General features: G+C 41.3%; 1 protein-coding gene across 5 annotated transcripts in view; it reads right to left on the reverse strand.

The window, feature by feature from the left end:
- LOC109939107 (receptor-type tyrosine-protein phosphatase delta) overlaps nucleotides 1–19,329 on the reverse strand; it is a 542,862-nt gene that overhangs the window by 26,167 nt on the left and 497,366 nt on the right. For all 5 annotated transcript variants that reach the window (XM_048595070.1, XM_048595069.1, XM_048595071.1 and 2 more), the window contains 2 exons: nucleotides 17,413–17,532; nucleotides 8,298–8,452 (listed from right to left, as the gene is read on the reverse strand). In XM_048595070.1, the coding sequence (XP_048451027.1) occupies nucleotides 8,298–8,452; nucleotides 17,413–17,532 (275 nt within the window). The remainder of the gene's footprint in view (nucleotides 1–8,297; nucleotides 8,453–17,412; nucleotides 17,533–19,329) is intronic.

Below are 19,329 nucleotides of genomic sequence, written 5' to 3' on the forward strand. Positions count from 1 at the left end.
TCCCAGAACATTCAGGAAGGTCTGGTGTGAAGGGGGCAAAAATACGCACTTGAAAGCCACCCCCTCAGCAAACACTAGCAGCAAGACTCATGGTGGAAGACTGTGTGGTAACCCAAAAGGACCCAGGAGAAAATCCTCACTGACCTGTGACATCCACATTTGAGGAAAAGAACCAGCCCTACATTAGAGAGGAAGGAGATTCCAGCAGCCTAACTCAAACCTGTAGATCATTTTGGGTAATATTCTTTCTCAGACCGAAAGAGTCAGGTAAAGAGTAAATACTGTGAGAATTTCGGAAATGCTTACATGATTTTTTTTAATAAGGAATATTTTCTTAATAAAAATGAGTGGAATTGCAAGCCAAATTCTGTGTCTCGTTGTCCACCTCAGCAGCAAGAGGGTTGGGTAAAGTGCTTTTAATATACAAATTGTCCAAATCACAGACACCACCACAATCTTCAGAAATTATCACAATGCCTGTGCTGCTGAGTGGCACATAAGTCAAGTCTGGTTTAGAAGATTATGGTTTCAAGCATCAGTTCAGAGAGTTGAGCACACTTCAACATGGAGAGACTCCTGAACTAATGGAGCTGTTATCCTTCAGATGAAATGTTAAACCTATGTACAATCAGCTAAACGTTACACATGGGGACTTCTCCCTGTGTCCTCGCCAACATTTATCTCTCAACCAATACCACTAAACATAGATTATCTGGTCAATTATTTGACTGCAGATTGTGGGACCCCATCACGTGCAAATTGGCACCTGCACGCGAAGGTAATTAATTTGGTGTAAAACTCTTTGCCATAATAAGAAAGCGTGAAACAGTATAAACAAATGCAAGTTCTTCATTGCTTTGAGAAATAACTGGATGAGTGCAGCTCAAACAACACTCAAACAATTTGATATCATCCAGGAGAGAGCAGTCCACTCAACTGGCACAATCCACCACCTCTTTACTATTCTATTCCTCTAACACCAATGCACAATAGTAACAGAGGACAGGAGAATAGCCAACATTGTTCCTGTGTTTAACAACACCAGGAATAATCTTGGAAATTACAGGCTGATGAGCCTTACATCAGTGGTGGGGACAATCCTGGAAAAAAATTTTTAGGAATATGATTTACCCACATTTGGAAAAACACACACTTATTAGCAATAGGCAGCATGGCTTTGTGTGGGGAAGGTGGTGATTCACAAATTTGATTGAGTTTTTTGAGGAAATAACAAAGCTGAGGGCAGAGTGGTAGATGTTGTCTATATGGACTTTAGCAAGGCCTTTGACAAGGACACTCATGGCAGGCTGATACAAAATGTATAGTCACATGGGATTGACAGTGAGCTGGTAAGATGGATACAGAACTAGCATATTCATAGAAGACAGAGTAGGGGTGGAAGGGTGTTTTTCAGATTGGAAATCTGTGACCAATGGTGTCCCACAAGATCAGTGCTGAAACACATATTGTTTGTAATATATACATCAATATTTGGAGGAGAATGTAGGTGGTCTATTGAGTAAGTTTGCTGATAACACAAAGATTCAGGGAGCTGTGGATGGTGAGGAGGATTGCCAGAGGATTAAACAGGATATAGACAGAAATGACAGATGGAATTTAATCCCGACAAATTTGAAGTGTAGGAAATCTATTGCAGGAGAGATGTATATGGTAATTTTTTGTTTTATTCATTCACCAGGTAAGGGCATCCCTGGCTAGGCCAGCATTTATCGCCCATCGTTAAACGTCAACTAGGTAGGATGGCAGTCCAGACCAGGTAAGGATAGCAGTTCCCATCCCTAAAGGACATTAGTAAGTTTTTCCAACAATCAAGAGATTCATGATTGTCATTAGATTCTTAGTTCCAGATTTTTTTTTATTGAACTCAGATTCTGCCATCTGCCGTGTTGGTATTTGAATCCAGGGCCCCTGACCATTACCTGTGTCTCTGGATTAACAATCCAGCGATATTACCACTAGGCTGACACCTCCCCTTGGCAGAATACGACAGAACCCTTGGTAGCATCAACATACAGATGTATCTAGGCCTAAAGATCCACAGTTCCCTGAAAGTGGTAACACAAGTGGATAAGGTGGTCAAGAAAGCATTTAGCACGCTTGCCTTCATCAGTCAGGGCACAAAGTATAAAAACTAGCCAAGTAATGTTGCAGCTGTATAGAACTTTAGTTCAGCCACATTTGGAATATTGAGTACAGTTCTGGTTGCCACACTAGCAGAAGGATGTGCAGGTTTTGGAGAGGATGCAGAAACAGGCTATGAGGATGTTACCTGGTTTGGAGGGTATTAGCTTTGAGGAGAAACTTGATTTGTTTTCACTTGAACATCAAAGGATGACAGCCAACCCTATAGAAGCTTACATAATTATGACAGGCATGGATAGAATGGATAGTCAGTCGTTTTCCCAGGGCAGAAATGTTAATTACTAGGGAACATAGGTTTAAGGTAAAAAGGATTAAGTTTAAAGGGTATGTGCAAGGAAGGAGGGTGGTAAGTGCCTGGAATGCACTTCTAGAGGTGGTGGTGGAGCTGGATACGTTTAAGGGACATCATGGCAGATATATAAATAGACAGAGAATGGAGGGATATGGACAGCATGAGACAAAAGGATTTTAGTTTAGAAAGTCAGTACGTGTCAGTGTAATCTTGGTAGGGCTGAAGGGCCTGCTCCTTTGCTGAACTGTTATTTGTTCTTTGTTATGTCAATTCTGGATGGAAAGTACCGACTGTTTGCTTTGTTAACTCATGCATTGTTTAAAAAAAAATTGTTTGTTTAAAAGCACCGGATTCTTCTTAACAGAATATCACTTTCCCTTCCTCCTCTGAACTCCCTTAATAACTTAATTCCAGCACTCTATTCTCTCACTCAAGTGCTAAATTGCATTAAATTGACTGGTTTTCTATTCTCCCAAACCCAAATGTCTATCAGACCTACTTAACCTAGTTTCAACTAGTTTTCAAATAAGCTGCTATTTCGCTGGGAGACTTGTTAAAACTGCTTAAAGCTGGCAACTTCAGAATTTATACTGTAAATTTCAGTTTAATGCCAACGACAAATTAGGTTGGTACAAAATAAAAATATGGGCCTTCTAACTCAACAATTGCACATCTCAATCCTTAAAATTTGCACTGCCTTGAACCAGTCCCCAGTGAATAAAAAACTATAGACAGCATTATCCATCATTGTAATTTGGAACACAATTTAAAGTTCCAATGCTTACATGTTCAATAAATACAAATACTGTATCATGTTAAACTGTCAGAGGGGAAGAAATTTCTCTATGTTTGCGATTAAAGCAAATTTTTGTATGAATTTGATGGCTTTGATACTATGTGCATGAGCTCACCAACCCCACAAAAATTGTTTTAATTGCAATAAAAACAATGGTTCAAGCTGTTTATTTTGTTTGATATTCCTGTGATATTAAATATTAGGGAAAGACTTAACAATAGAGTGAAATTAAAAGGATGAAATCATATTTTGAAACTAGAACAGTGGTGCTGGACCAATATCGCACTTCTGTTAAATCTGCAAAATCAGCAGGTTGGGATTGGATTTGAGATTTAATACTTTGTTTCTGCAAGCAAAAATTTTTTGGATGTTATAAATTCATCCCAGAGTACATTAAGGCTGTTACAACACAAAAGGAAACTGGTAGGAAGGAAAATAAGACTTGCATTTCTTTCACAGTTTTCATCACCACAGATCATCCCAAAGTATTTTACAGCCAGTGAATCACATCTGCAGTGCAATCACTGTTGTGGTCCAGGAAACACAGCAGTCAATTTGTGCACATCAAGCTCCCACAGCAACAATGACCAGACAATCCACGTTTGGGCTGACAAGCGACAAGTAACATTCACACCTTTCCAATGTCAGGCAATGATCATCTCCAACAAGGGAGAATCTAACTATTGCCCCTCGATATTCAACATTGTTACCAATAACAACAATGTGGAAATTACCATTGTCCAGAAACTGAACTGGACTAGCCATAGTATTTATGGCTAAATAAACAGGTCAGAGGATAGGAATCCTGCAGCAAATAACTCATTTTCAGATTTCTCAGAGTCAACCATTACAAGGCACACGTGATGGAATACACCCCATTTGGCTGGATGAGTGTACCTCTAACAACAAACACGAAGCTTGTCATATCAAGGACAAAGCAGTCCACTTCACTGGCATCGCATGGAGAAAAACTCACTTTCTGCACCACCAATACTCATTAGGAGCAGTGTGTACCCTGTACAAGATGCACTGCAGAAATTCACCAAAGATCCTTAGACAGCACCTTCCAAGCCCTTGACCACTATACCATCTAAAAGGACAAGGGCAGCAGATACATGGAAATATTACCACCTGCATGTTCCCTATGTTGCTACTCATCATCTGACTTGAAAACATATTGCCATTTCCTCAGCGTCACTGGGTCAATATCTCAGAACTCTTGTCCTCATGGCATTTTGGGTATCTTGACACCAATTAGACTGCAGCAGTTCAAGAAGTTAGCTCACGACCAACTTCCCGAAGGAAAGTGCAGATTGGGACTGAATGAATGAGATGCCCTCTCTCATATGAGGTGTCAAACAGGTAGGTGTAAAGGATTGTAAAGTCACTGTTTGAAGATGAATATGAAAATCATTCCCAATGGCCTGAACAATACTTGCTCTTCAATCAACTTCTCTGCAGCAGATATTTTTTATTTATCCATGGGATGTAGGAAAGAAAAGCCCGAACACTGATGCCCACATCCCATGGATGAATAAAAAAAATCTGCTGCAGAGAAATTGGCTGAAGAGCAAGTATTGTTCAGGCCATTGGGAATGATTTTCATGTTCATCTTACAAATGGTGCCTTTACAATCCTTTACAATCACTGATTTTGCATCTCATGTGAAATGGGACATCTCATTCACTCAATACTATCCTTTTTTTAAAGCTCAAGTCCTGGAATAGGACTTGAATTTGCAACCTTCTGACTCAGAGGTGAGTGGAACTGAGTGAGCCACAGTTGAATGAAATTTATTTTTGTTTTCATGTGTGGGTAAATTTTCACCCTTCATAGTACAGGACTGAAAATCGTGCCCCATAAATGAGACATGTATCTAATGCTTGGATGTTCTGTGTTCACTGATATGCAATGTAGAAAAATTTAACCCAGGTTGTAAACAGAATGCTCAGAATAAACAGAAAAATTGGCAATTACTCCTTTGTTCAAGCTGCCAAATCTAGCAAAGTCTGGCAGAGAACAGAATTGAAGTGGTGCACCAGCTCAACAATACATTAATTTTCTAACCCGCTTGTCAAATCAATTAAATAAAAAAGCCTTCAACATGGAAGCTTAGAGAAAAACCTGTCAATCTCGATATTCTGGTGTGTCATGGGGTCACCAATAGTTTGGTGTAGCAAAACATTCAGCCACCATGTCTGTTGCAGCATAGCCTCAACTGATTCAGCTAATTAGAATACTAATTGAGAGCATATAGGGGTGGAAAATACATGGGCAGAAAGAAGAAAAATTTTGAAAATGCCCTGGACAGTCACAAACCTTGTTCGAATACCCAAAGAGGAACTGTACAGTTCTAACAGTGGGCCATGGTGGTGCACTGGACTGAGTCTGTCCACTTTCCAAAGACTTGGAGCATAGGTCTCAGCTACTTACATTATCAAGGACAATGAATGAGCACTGAAAGGTATTTGATAAGGTGCCATGTCAAAGATTGCTACACAAAATATAGGAGGTCATGGTATAGGGGTTAAGATATCAGCATGAATAAATGACAGGTTAACAGGAGCAGACAGTACGAATACATGAGATTCTTTCAAGTTGGCAAGATGTAACCAGTGGACTGCGACAGGGATCATTGCTTGGGCTACACCTACTTATAATCTGTGTTAATTATTTGGTTGAAGGGGCCAAATGCATGGTCGCTATCTTTGCTAATGACACCAATGACTGGCAGGCAAGTATATTGTCAAAAGGAGGTAGAGAGCATGCAGAAATAGAGAAGGAATTTTCATGAACTGGTTTATTGGCATTCTAACAGAAATTCCAGAATTCATGTCCAGCTTCCGAAGGACTATTTAATCATAATTGTTGCTTTTACAATTGCTGCTATTTTGTAAATCTCCTTCTTAATTGTCATTCAAAATCCTTTTGATAGCATCAATAAAACCTATTATGCATTATCTTGAAGCAATGTCTCTTTGGCTTATGTGTACATCTCAGTTTTACTTATTATCGAGCGCTGTTGGCAATGTTTTATAACGGCCATCATTTTATAATGACAGAATACATGGAGCTCCAGAAAACCTTTGTAACACAACCAGTGTGTGGTGTGATAAAATCATTTTTTATAATTAAATGAGACTATTCAACCACTGTGCCAGTGATAACCTTTGGTTGAAGCAATTCAGCCCTGCCCTCTTTTTCTGCTTCAAATATTTATCAATTACTGACTTATTGATGTAGGTTTGATCTTTTTTCTGTGGATTAATTACCTGCCCTCTGATGAGACAATGGTACGGAAGCAAATGGCTGTAACATCTAGAGATCAAGAGGAAAAACTAAGTGCTGACGTTCCTGCGTGCTGGAAGTGACCATGTGCAGGAGTCAGATGGAGACCCGATCATGCTCAAATGTTATGCCTGCCACAATGGAAGACAGGAATTTATTATAAAACAGGAACAAAGTGTGGTCCTGAAGTAGCATCACCGGTCTTGAAATGTTAACTCTGCGTTCTCTTGACAGATACTACCAGATGAGCTGATTTTCTCCTGCAATTTCTGTTTTGTTTCAGATTCCCAGCATTCATAGGTCCTGTTTTATTCAAGGTGCATTTAGTTCACCTTCTATTATTCTGGTTCTTTCTCAACAATGGAATGGTTGACTAATCGCAGCAAGCAATTCCTACAAATTACTCAACAATAGACCCAAAAATAATACTAGGAATCCCAGTGATGGAGAGTTTTGGGAAGGAGCCTCAAGTTCCACATCGAAGACCTGGGGGTGGACTTTCATTTCACAGTGGAGGTGAGAATTGGGATATATGTGTTGAACTTAGCATATTTTTGCTGGAGAGACGATTTATTTCTGCCTTCCCAACCACGCACTGACGTATAGTATTTTTGCGGGTCAGAAAGCCTTGGGTGCAAACATGCTTTTCACCTGTGTGAGGACCAGAGGAGAATTTTTACTTGCTCTCACACATAATTTTTGTTAACAGGTGTGCGGTTTTTAATTATTTATTCATGAAATTTGGGTGTCACTAAGGCATTTATTACCCACTCTAAGTGCCCAGAGGGTAGTAGAGTCAATAACCATTCAGATAATAATCTGTCTTCCTGTTTTTGCTACCAAAGTGGACTACTATCTATCCACATTGTATTTCATTTAAGATGGCAAAAAATATTGAGTATCTTCCAACAAATGCTTCTGATACGTCTATGGAAGGAGAAATGAGCAGTCGAATCTCCTGCTTTATCATGCTTAGTGTGAAGTGCTGCCCTTCTGGCATTAGGCTAGTAACCTTTCCAGGCAAATCTAGCTCTGGAACCAGACATCTGCCTCATAAGCCACTAGATGTGAGAAGTGGTAAGAAGAAGAATGGTTTACTTACCAACATGCTGTATCATATATTAATCTTCTACATACTCCAAATGTAAATCTTCTGAAGACTTAACTAATTTTCATTTGAATGAACAGCAGTAGAAAACATTCCAGTTTTATAAAAGATTATACTACATGACCTTGTAAAAATCATGGAGTAGATACAAACACCCTCCAAATTAAACCTGTAAACTGCAATGTTAGTGTCACAAGCAAGTCTAAGTACAAAATGATTCTTTGAATACATCAGCACAACTCTTAATAGAAGCATGTGACAAACACTCTCATTTTCTATGAATCATGGACATGTTAGGATAGTACCTGGCGAGATCAGTTTCCTCAGAATGCTAGGGACTGCAATGTGCCTGTCTGATCCCTCATTATACTCTACTGTCATCTGACCATATGTCAGTTTTGAGGAAAACCACATTGATTATGTAGAAATGCTGTGCAATAAATTTTTTTCTTTTCCATTTTTCATTGACATGTAACACCATCCCTCTGCTAAAATGCAGAGACCAAGTCCAGGAAAACTGCTGGTAAATGACAGCTTTCAGCACCAATTTACGAATCTCAAATTGAAAGTGCTTGAAAATTAAAAGTTGCATTGCGAAAGTTTGTTGACATGTTGTACCACGATTTGTCTTTGTCGAAGCTGTCACCTACCTACAATGTACAACCATTGGCCCAGCATCTGGAGGGTTGCAGGCTTTTACTCGCCGCAGGAAGGCAAGGAATGGTGTTGGGTGTTCTGGAACCCCATGATCAGGCCACGCTGTGAACTGGAATTGTCGTACTTCCCTCTTTTCACTGGAGCCAATCTATGAGAACAACACAATTTTATTAACTGACCAAGAAGAACATTTATAACTTCCACCCCCACCAAAAAGAAAATAACAATAATGGATGATGTGTCCACACTGCCATACATAATAATTTTCTGGTGCCTGACATTCATGAATCAAATTACACTGCTCATGGTTTTAATGAATGAAATGTAGGTTTGCCTTCTAGTCTTAACATCTCAAATCCAATCTAAACAGAGCAAATGGAGATATTGGATCTACAGATGTCAGACTGTAGTAATGTACTGTCTTCTAATGAACTAAAATGAGTCTGTGAGCAGGGAAATATACAAAGAAAATAATTAGAAGAAAGAATTTCTGCAGTCAAAGTTCTTGCAGTGGTATGAATGTGTGTTTGAGAGAGACACCTCCTTCAAATGATTCACATCTGGCTCTGCTAGAGAAGTCCTTTGTTAGTTCTGCTATAATGGAGCAGTAACATTCCATGAGAACAGGTACATGCTGCTTTGACCGGGATTATCATAACTATCCAGAAGAAGAATGAGGATTTAACCCTCTTCTGAAGCGTAACCACGAGTGTAATTTGTCTGTAGAATTGCAGACTAGTACAGATAACTGATTTAACCTGGTGGCTTGGCAGTACAGGACATGAATGTTGTTGCAAAAAACAAACAGGCCAACAAAGTTTTTCATCTTGCACTCATCAGGACAGATGCAATTATGCCAAACTTCAATGGGAAAAATAAATGTTGTGCGAGAAAGAAGCTGACTAGTTGACAATTAGACTGTAATTGGTTAACACATTGTCATTGGGAATACATCAGGGAACATTGGTCTCTCAAACCTTTGTTTGATTGAATGAAACAATGCTGGATAATTTGCCTTTAGCTGCAGAGGACCAGGGTATGTGTAAGTAAGCCTCTGAAATTGAATATTAGTGTAATTCTTAGTGCAGTTGGGATTACTCAGTTTGTGCTGTCTAATCACAGAATCACAGTTAACATTGAACGGTGTGTTGTGTGTTCAGCAAGTGTGGGCTGATTCAGTACTACCAGTACTCACGTGAAGAACAGTGCTGTTTGAGATGATTTGAGAATTACATTCTCAACCAATTTATCATCATCAATTCGGCTCACAATGTGGCTTTATGCACTTGTCAGAAGGTACATATATTCATGAATGGGGTCTGGTCACCTACGGGAAGAATGAATTTATCCAGGCCTTCCACCTGCTTCAATCAAACCAAAGACTGGGGCACAACGTCCTCTATTGCATTCTTCATGGCAGTAAGAATCAATTTGTCAAACAAAAGCTTGGGTTCAACTGTTCTCTGGTACATACTCAAAGGCAATATTTTGACTAATCAAAGTGTGCTTGTCAATTAATTAAAACCTTTTTTGACAGTGCTGTTGCTTTTGAAATTTGACATTCTTGCATCTTTCCTGATGAGTGCCAGAAGAAAAGCTGTGACACTCTGTCTATTTTCTCAGCAGTAAATCTAGACAGTGCACTTCTTTAAAATGAATTATGGCTGTTCGTCAACTAGTCAGACTGAAACTCACTTTTGCTGGTGAACAAACTCCATCCACAGTGTCCCCGTTCAAAAGATCATGGCTGGTGTGACAGACCTCTGCACCATTTTCCTGCTGTTTCCCCATAATCCCCAATTCCTCAATCATTAAAAATCTGTGGTGGAATCATTACTGAGTTGGAAATAAACTACGTCCCTTAAACTACAAGCAAATTTTAATCCAAGACTGAAGGAAAAGTCCACCTTGACAATGGATATTTGTCCTCATACCCAATAAGGATATTACAATGGTACAATGCTTCTGTGGTCTAAAACGAGGCACCTGCAACTAATAAAGTTGCTCCATGCACACTAGTTTGTTACAGTCATGATATCCTAATCCTGGCAATGAACGCATACAGAGAGGAATGTAACCCGTGAATAATCACATGACTTCAGAAGGCTTGGGTTTGAAATTCTTTCTGTCTATAACTTAGTCATAAAAATTCAATGGGAATAAAAAAATGCGATTTAAAATCCCTCTTCTGGAATAACAACCTGCACCATTATCGGCTACCTCCCAGTTCATCCAAACACTTCAATGTGTAATTGTAACACAGTGGAGCCTGGTCTCCAAGGACAGTAATACAGAAACGAGCCATGTAATTGCATCGTAATATACAAATGAGGGAGGATGTGTTTGTGGTGCAGTGGTAGTGTCCTGCCCTCTGATGCGGGAGGCCCAGGTTCAAGGTCCACCTGCTCCAGAGCTGTGTAATAAAATCTCTGAACCGGTTAATTAGAAAATATCTTCAAACGAGGGAGGCTGGCTCATGTCACAGTGGTGGTTTCCCTACCTCTGAGCTAGGAAACCCACATTCCAGTTACAGCTGCTCCAGAGGTGTGCAGTAAAATCTCTGAACCGGTTGATCAGAAAATACCTAAACTTTGATTGGCGAGCTCTTGTGGTGCAGTGGTAGTGTCCCTATTTCTGAGCTAGGAGACCAAGGTTCAAGTCTCACTCGTTCCAGACAGCTTCTTTGAATAGGTTGATTAGAAAATATCTACAAACAAAAGAGGCCAATCAGATCGTCCAGCTCTTTCTTGTGAAGGAACCTGCAATTTCTTAGGTAACATTGAGCTCACCTCTGAAATGATGAGAATTCTTCCCACACGGGTTTCTGCATGCACCAGTGTTACAGGGTAACAGCCCTGAATGCGTCCTTTATTAATATGTACATATGCTCCCACGTCTGGCAGTTGTGACTTAATATGAAACAATAGGTGGCATGGTGGTTGTGGTTAGCACTACTGCCTCACAGCGCAATGGATCCAGGTTCAATTCCACCCTCGGGCAACTGTCTGTGTGGACTTTACACATTCACCCCATATTTGCATGGGTTTCCTCCTGACGCGCTGGTTTCTTTCCACAGTCTAAAATGTGCAGGTTAGGCGGATTAGCCATGGGAAGTGCAGGGTTACAGGGATAAGGAAGGTTATTGAGTCTGGGTGAGATGCTCTTCAGAGGGTCAGAATGGACTCGATGAGTCAAATAGCCTGATTCCACACTGCAGGGATTCTATTATGCTCAAAACTAATATTCTCTCTTCCACTTGGGATCATCTTTACCTGTATAATGGCCCTTGTCAAGGCTGAAGAGTCCATGGGGCTGGATATTACATGCCTTTGCCAGGTGCCTTTTGGGCGATGGTGTGGAGGGGCAAATCATAATCAGTTGGGTGGCCTGCCCACCACCTTCTCAGCCATCACTGAGTTGACATTCCAGCATACAGGAGGTAGGCAGACACTGAAACCAGCAGGCTGCTTGACATTTGGAAATTAGCAGTTAAGGGTCAATTGAGCTCATTAGTAGCTCGACTGTCTGCAATATTACACTGTCCACGTTTGAGGGACTTCTGTGGCATGATGGTAGTCTCCTTACTTCTGGACCCCAAGGCCATGTTCAAGGCCCACCTTCCCAAATATATGTCTTAGCATCTCTGAGCAGGTTGATTAGAAAGTATTTACACTGTCTGCATCCCAACATAGCTGGTGGAGTGGCCCTTCTGGCACAGTGGTAGTATCTCTAACTCTGGGCCAAATGTTCTGAAATCAAGGCTCACCTGCTCCACGTGTGTGTCATAACCAATCCTAACAGGCTGATTAAACATGTGTAAAACGGTTTCTTGTGGCAGGCGAGTGAGCGTGACCTATTGTTTTTAGCAAACTGTTTAAAACAGTGAGAAGGAAGCATTGAGCTATCACTGTAGCGTGGGCCTTTGCCCAAACCACAACCAAAAGCCACTACCCACCTCACTACGCCCCAGCCACACATACCCAAGCAGACAGCAACCCCTTCCCTTCCTACCAGCCTAAAGTAAGAATACCACACTTCATCCCCTTGCATCCTCCCATCCACCTCCCACCCGCTATCATATAAGAACATAAGAACTGGGAGCAGGAGTAGGCCGTCTGGCCCTTCGAGCCTGCTCCGCCATGCAATAAGATCATGGCTGATCTTTTGCGGACTCAGATCCACTTACCCACATTCTCACCGTATCCCTTAATTCCTTTATTGTTCAAAAAAATTCTACCTTATCTTTAAAAACGTTTACTGAAGTAGTGTCAACTACTTCACTGGGCAAGGAATTCCATAGATTAACAACCCTCTGGCTGAAGAAGTTCCTTCACAGTTCAGTCCTAAATCTGCTCCCTCTAATCTTGAGGCTATGCCCTCTTGTCCTAGCTTCACCTGCCAGTGGAAACATCCTCTCTACTTCTATCTTATCTATTCCCTTCATAATTTTATATGTTTCTATAAGATCCCCCCTCAATCTTCTGAATTCCAATGAATATAATCCCAATCTACTCAGTGTCTCCTCATAAGCCAACCCCCTCAACTCCGGAATCAACCTAGTGAACCTCCTTTGCACCCCCTCCAGTGCCAGGACATCCTTTCTCAAGTAAGGAGACCAAAACTGCACACTGTACTCCAGGTGTAGCCTCACCAGCACCTTGTACAGCTGCAACATAACCTCTCTGCTTTTAATCTCAATCCCTTTAGCAATGAAGGACAAAATTCCATTTGCCTTCCTAATTACTTGTTGTACCTGCAGGCCTACCTTCTGTGATTCATGCACAAGGACACCCAGGTCCCTCTGCATAGCAGCATGCTGCAACTTTTTATCATTCAAGTAATAATCCTTTTTACTATTACTCCTACCAAAATGCATGACTTCACATTTATTTACATTGTATTCCATCTGCCAGACCTTTGCCCACTCACTCAATGTACCTATGTTCCTCTGCAAAGTTTCACAGTCCTCTGCACACTTTGCTCTGCCACTCATCTTAGTGTCATCTGCAAACTTCGACACCCTACACGTGGTCTCCAACTCCAAATCATGTATATAAATTGTAAATAATTGCGGTCCCAACACCGATCCCTGAGGCACACCACTAGTTACTGACTGCCAGGTAGAACAGCACTCATTTATCCCCACTCTTTGTTTCCTGTTAGTCAACCAATCCTCTATCCATGCTAATACTTTACCCTTAATGCTATGCATCCTTATCTTATGCAGTAGCCTCTTGTGCGGCACCTTGTCGAAGGCCTTTTGGAAATCTAGGTACACCACATCCAATGGGTCCCCATTGTCCACCTTGCTCGTAATGTCTTCATAGAATTCCAAAAGATTTGTCAAGCATGACCTGCCCTTCGTGAACCCATGCTGCGTCTGCCCAACAGGACAATTTCTATCAAGATGCCTTGCTATTTCTTCCTTGATAATAGACTCAAGCATCTTCCCCACTACAGAGGTTAAGCTAACCGGTCTATAATTCCCCATCTTTTGTCTACTTCCCTTTTTAAACAGTGGCGTCACATTTGCTGTTTTCCAATCTGCTGGGACTGCCCCAGAGTCCAGCGAATTTTGGAAAATTACCGCCAATGCACCTGCTATTTCTCTCGCCATCTCTTTTAGTACCCTGGGATGCATTCCATCAGGGCCAGGAGACTTATCAATCCTTAGCTCCATTAGCTTGCCCAACACTACCTCTTCTGTGATAATGATTGTTTCCAGGTCCTCACCTACCTTCGTCTCTTTGTCAATTACTGGCATGTTATTAGTGTCCTCCACTGTGAAGACCGATACAAAATACTTGTTCAATGCCTCGGCCATTTCATCATATCCCATAACTAAATTCCCCTTCTCATCCTCTAAAAGGCCAACGTTTACTTTAGCCACTCTTTTTCGTTTTATATATTTATAGAAACTTTTGCTATCTGTCTTTATATTCTGTGCAAGTTTTTTCTCATGTTCTATCTTACTTTTCTTTATAGCTCTTTTTGTGGCTTTTAGTTGACCTTTAAAGTTTTCCCAATCTTCTAGTTTCATGCTGTTTTTGGCCACTTTGTATGCCTTCTCTTTCAATTTGATAGCCTCCCTTATTTCTTTAGACACCCATGGCAGATTACCCCTTTTCTTACAGTCCTTCCTTTTCACTGGAATATACTTTTGCTGAGCACTTTGAAAAATTGCTTTGAAAGTCCTCCACTGTTCATCAACTGTCCCACCAAAAAATCTTTGTTTCCAGTCGACTTTAGCCAAGTCCTCCCTCATTCTATTGTAGTTCCCCTTGTTCAAGCACAGGACCCTGGTATTGGATTTTATCTTCACACTCTCCATCTGTATTCTAAATTCAACCATACTGTCCTTCCAAAAGGATCCCTAACTATGAGGTCATTAATTATTCCTGTCTCATTACACAGGACCAGATCTAGGATAGCTTGCTCCCTCATCGGTTCCACTACATACTGTTCAAGAAAACTATCACGGATACACTCAACGAACTCCTCCTCAAGGCTACCCTGACCGAGCTGGTTCGACCAATCTACATGTCGATTAAAATCCCCCATGATAATTGCCGTACCATTTTTACAGGCATTAGTTATTTCTTTGTTTATTGCCCGCCCCAGTGTGATGTTATTATTTGGTGGCCTATAGACTACACCTATCAGTGACTTTTTCCTCTTAGAATTTCTAATTTCCACCCAAATGGATTCAACCTCATTCTCCATAGAACCTATATCATCTCTGAGCCCCGCCCTGATGTCGTCCTTGAATATCAGAGCTACACCACCTCCCTTACCTTCCTGTCTGTCCTTCCGAACAGTCTGGTACCCTTGGATATTTAACTCCCAGTCGTGACCATCCTGTAACCATGTCTCCGTAATGGCTACCAAATCATATTCATTCGCGATGATTTGTGCCGTTAACTCATCAACCTTGTTACGAATGCTACGAGCATTCAGGTAAAGTGCCTTTATGCTCACTTTCTTACCTCATGATTTCCAACATCTCTAATAATATCTCCTGAGTTATCCTTCCTTTTTGCTTCTTTCATAGTCTGCCTTGAACTTAAACCCTCCTGCACACATGCTAACCTGCTGCTTACCTTTTTATTTACCATCATACTCCCTGTCGTTTTCCCTTTCCCTTCCCCCCAACTCACTAGTTTAAAGTCCTAGTGACCACTCTATTTATCCTTTTCGCTAGAACACTGGTTCCAGATCGGTTCAGGTGGAGACCGTCCCATTGGTACAGATCCCTCTGGTTCCAAAACTGATGCCAATGCCCCATAAAATGGAAATTCTCTTTCCTACACTACTCCCTTAGCCACGTGTTTAATTCCCTAATTTTCTTATCCCTAAGCCAAATTGCACATGGCTCGGGCAGTAATCCGGAGATTATGACCCTCGAGGACCTGTTCCTTAATTTCGTTCCTAGTGCTTGATAATCCCCAAACAGGTCCTCCATCCTAGCCTTGCCTAAGTTGTTAGTCCCAACGTGGACCACAACAACTGGATCCTCCCCCTCCTGCTCCAATATCCTTTCAAGCTGGTCAGAGATGTCCTGCACCCTGGCACCGGGCAGGCAACACACCATGCGGGACTCCTGATCCGGCTTGCAAAGGATACTATCTATCCCCCTAACTATAGAATCCCCTATAACTACCACTTGTCTTCTTGCTCCCCCCTCTTGAATGGCCTTCTGCACCATGGTGCCGTGGTGAGCTGGCTCATCCTCCGCGCAGCCCTTTTCCTCATCCACACAGGGAGCAAGTATCTCGTACCTGTTGGATAAGGTCAAAAGCTGAGGCTCCTCCACTCCTGAACTCAGGATCCCCCTACCTGCCTCACTTGCAGTCACACCCTGTTGTCCCTGATCACTAACTGAATTTGAATTACTTAATCTACCATGTGTGACTGCCTCCTGAAACAAAGCGTCCAGGTAACTCTCCCCCTCCCGGATGTGCCGCAGTGTTTGAAGCTCAGATTCCAGATCTTCAACTCTGAGCCGGAGTTCTTCCAGCAACCAACACTTGCTACAGGTGTGGTCACTGCCATTCACAATGGGATCAGCCAGCTCCCACATCATACAGCTACAGCACATCACCTGCCCAGCCATCTCTACTTAGTTAATTACTTTATTACTTTATCTCAATTTATGAGTTAAATACTTTCTAATACTTCTCTGCTATGGTCTTTTCAAATAACCAATTAATAGATAAATAAAAAAAAGTAAATTTTTAACCAATTACACGATACAGAAGAAATAGAAAAAGTATAAAAACCTAACCTTACCAACACACCACAGAGTCCTTTTTTTTTGGTTAGAGGAGGAGGGCGGGTGGGAGACACTACACGTTTAGTGTCTCGGGTTCAGCCGCTGCCCAAATATACTCCCGGCAGCCCCCTGGTCCTCGCTGTCGCCTCTCCCTCTGCTGCTGAAAAATGAAGGCCACTGACGCTCGAGGTAAGCCCTTTAAGAGGGAAAACTTACCTTCCCGGCAGCCCCCTGGTCCTTGCTGTCGCCTCTCCCTCTGCTGCTGAAAAATGAAGACCGCTGACGCTTTAGGTAAGCCTTTTAAGAGGGAAAACTTACCTTCCCGGCAGCCCCCGGTCCTCTGCCTTGGCCCTTGGCCTCTGCCCAAATTCCACCCGGGCCTACCTGGATCAGGCAAGACCCCTGCGGTCTCCTGCAAAGCCTGCCTGCTGTTCTGGTAGAGTTGCTATAGATCAGATGGAACGTCAGCTTTCCAGGGGATGTCATTCCCCCAGTGAGAGATGCAAGGAGGCTCATTTGCTCACCCACAGTGTTTTACCACTGCAGGATAGACTTGTCCCAAGCATGTCAGCAACGTTCCAACTTTTCATCTGGGAGTCTCATCCCCTAAGTTTCTACCAGCTAGTTTTGGGATTCAGTACTGCCCCGCAATGTCTCATTAGATGTTATGCTGATTTTAGTTTTCAGTGAAAGAAAATAGGAGTATTTTAGGGAGCAGCTGGATTTCTTCATTAGATTAGTAATATGATGGAATATAAGTGCTACAATTGTAAAGGAGATTCATAATTATTGAACAAAAAGCCATTAACTTAAAGCAAAATAAAAAAAATACATACCTTGTCTAATGTTAACGTTCTAACACAGTAAGTTGCCAGTTCAACAGTATCCTGTAGAGTAACTTGGATTAATCCAAACGTTTCGGTTCCTCGTGAAGGCCAATACTGGTCACATTTTACCTGTAAATGTAAGTACATTACTGTGTAGAGGGATACTTCAAGATAATAAGCAACGCTCATAAATGGTTTGTTTAAACTACATTTTTCCTATTTTATTGCTGTGATTGGTTAATAAATTTGAAGCCAAGATGATGAATATACTGTCTTTATGACAGAGTCAATCATGTGTTTTTAGTACACTAGAATCTGGTCAGCAGTGAGTGTTTCCAATTGTAGATGGATTCGTTAAAAGTCATAGGCTTTCCCATCTGATTGACATTTGGAGGCTCTGAATGTATGATTAGAAAAGTGCCTATCTTGGTTTAGAAGTACAAATGTTAAACTCTGCTGAAGGCAAAGGGTCCTTGGGCCCTCAAGTTATAGCATATGGGATGTATACTGAAGTACAAGTCTTGGCAATATTTTCACCTTGTCAGTGATAGCTGACCTTGATGTCATTATGCAGGGGTAGCATCTTACACTTTGTGTTCATTCTTCCAAAAATCAAAATGGCACCAATACTGGATTGATCCCTAAGATGGCAGGACTGGCATTTGAAGACAGATTGGATTGGTTAGGACTATATTCAATGGAGCTTAGAAGAACGATAAAATGCAAAAGAGGGCTAGACAGGGTAAATGCAGGAAGGATGCTCATGATGAAGAGTCCAGAACCAGGGGTCATAGTCTAAGGATACAGGCTGGGCCATTTGGGACTGTGATGAAGACAAATTTCTTAACCCAGAGGCTGGTGAGCCTATGGAATTTTCTGCCACAGAAAGCAGCTGAGGCCAAAACACTTATTGTTTTGAAGAAGGATGAAAAGATACAGTTCTTAGGGCTAAAGGGATCAAAGTATCTGGGGAGAAAGTGGGAACAGGGTCCTGAGTTGGATGGTCAGCCATGATCATGCTGAATGGTAGAGCAGGTTCAAAGGCCGAATGGCCTACTCATGTCCCTACATTCTCAATTTCTAAATGATCCAGCGATGCATCCAACACTATGAGTGCTTCTCTATCAAACACAGTGTAATTCTAAAATAAAATTAGAAATTTCTTGGAAAACTCAGCAGATCTGGCAGCATCTTTGGAGAGAAAGCAGTGTTAACGTTTTTGGTCCACTCTGAGTTCTGAAGAAGTGTCATGGAACAGAAATGTTCATGCTGCTTTCTCTCCACCGAAGCTGCCAGACCTGCTGAGTTTTTCCAGCAATTTCTGATTTTGTTTTTGATTTCCAGCATCCACCGTTGTTCGGTTTTTTTTGTATTTTATAATTCTACGTAACTTGTGTATTAGACAGTTCACCCTCTGAACTATAATGATGCAGAATAGTCTAAAGGTGCATGTTAAAGTCAGCAGCATTAATCCAAGAGAGCTGAGCGACTTCAGGAACCCTATGCTGGCAAGTTTCTATCTGCTTGAACAAGGAATCCTCAAGTTAATAAGCACTAAACAGCTCAATCACACACACACCGGACGATAAAATGACAAAAATGCACAGGCGTAGCTCTTTCCCACAAAATGTTAAGTGAGTCAGTATTATCATTATATGACAAGAATTACAGGTTTTGCTAGAGGGCTATGGTTGTGGAATTCAAATATAAAAGTTTGTTTTTAAAAAATATCTTTTTAATGCCACTAAAGATGTTTAAAAAAGTAAAATGTAATGTGTTAATCATCAGCTTCCTGTAACAGGAAAGATTTCAGGCAATAGCACAAACAAACATTGAGGGTCAGCATGTTCTAAGCATGAAGTGGGCAATAATTTATGTCACATTCTTTGTTTTTTTTTCTTTGCAATTATGCACAACATTCCAATT

The sequence above is a fragment of the Rhincodon typus genome, chromosome 3 (assembly GCF_021869965.1).
Source record: "Rhincodon typus isolate 14 chromosome 3, sRhiTyp1.1, whole genome shotgun sequence".
Lineage (NCBI taxonomy): Eukaryota > Metazoa > Chordata > Chondrichthyes > Orectolobiformes > Rhincodontidae > Rhincodon > Rhincodon typus.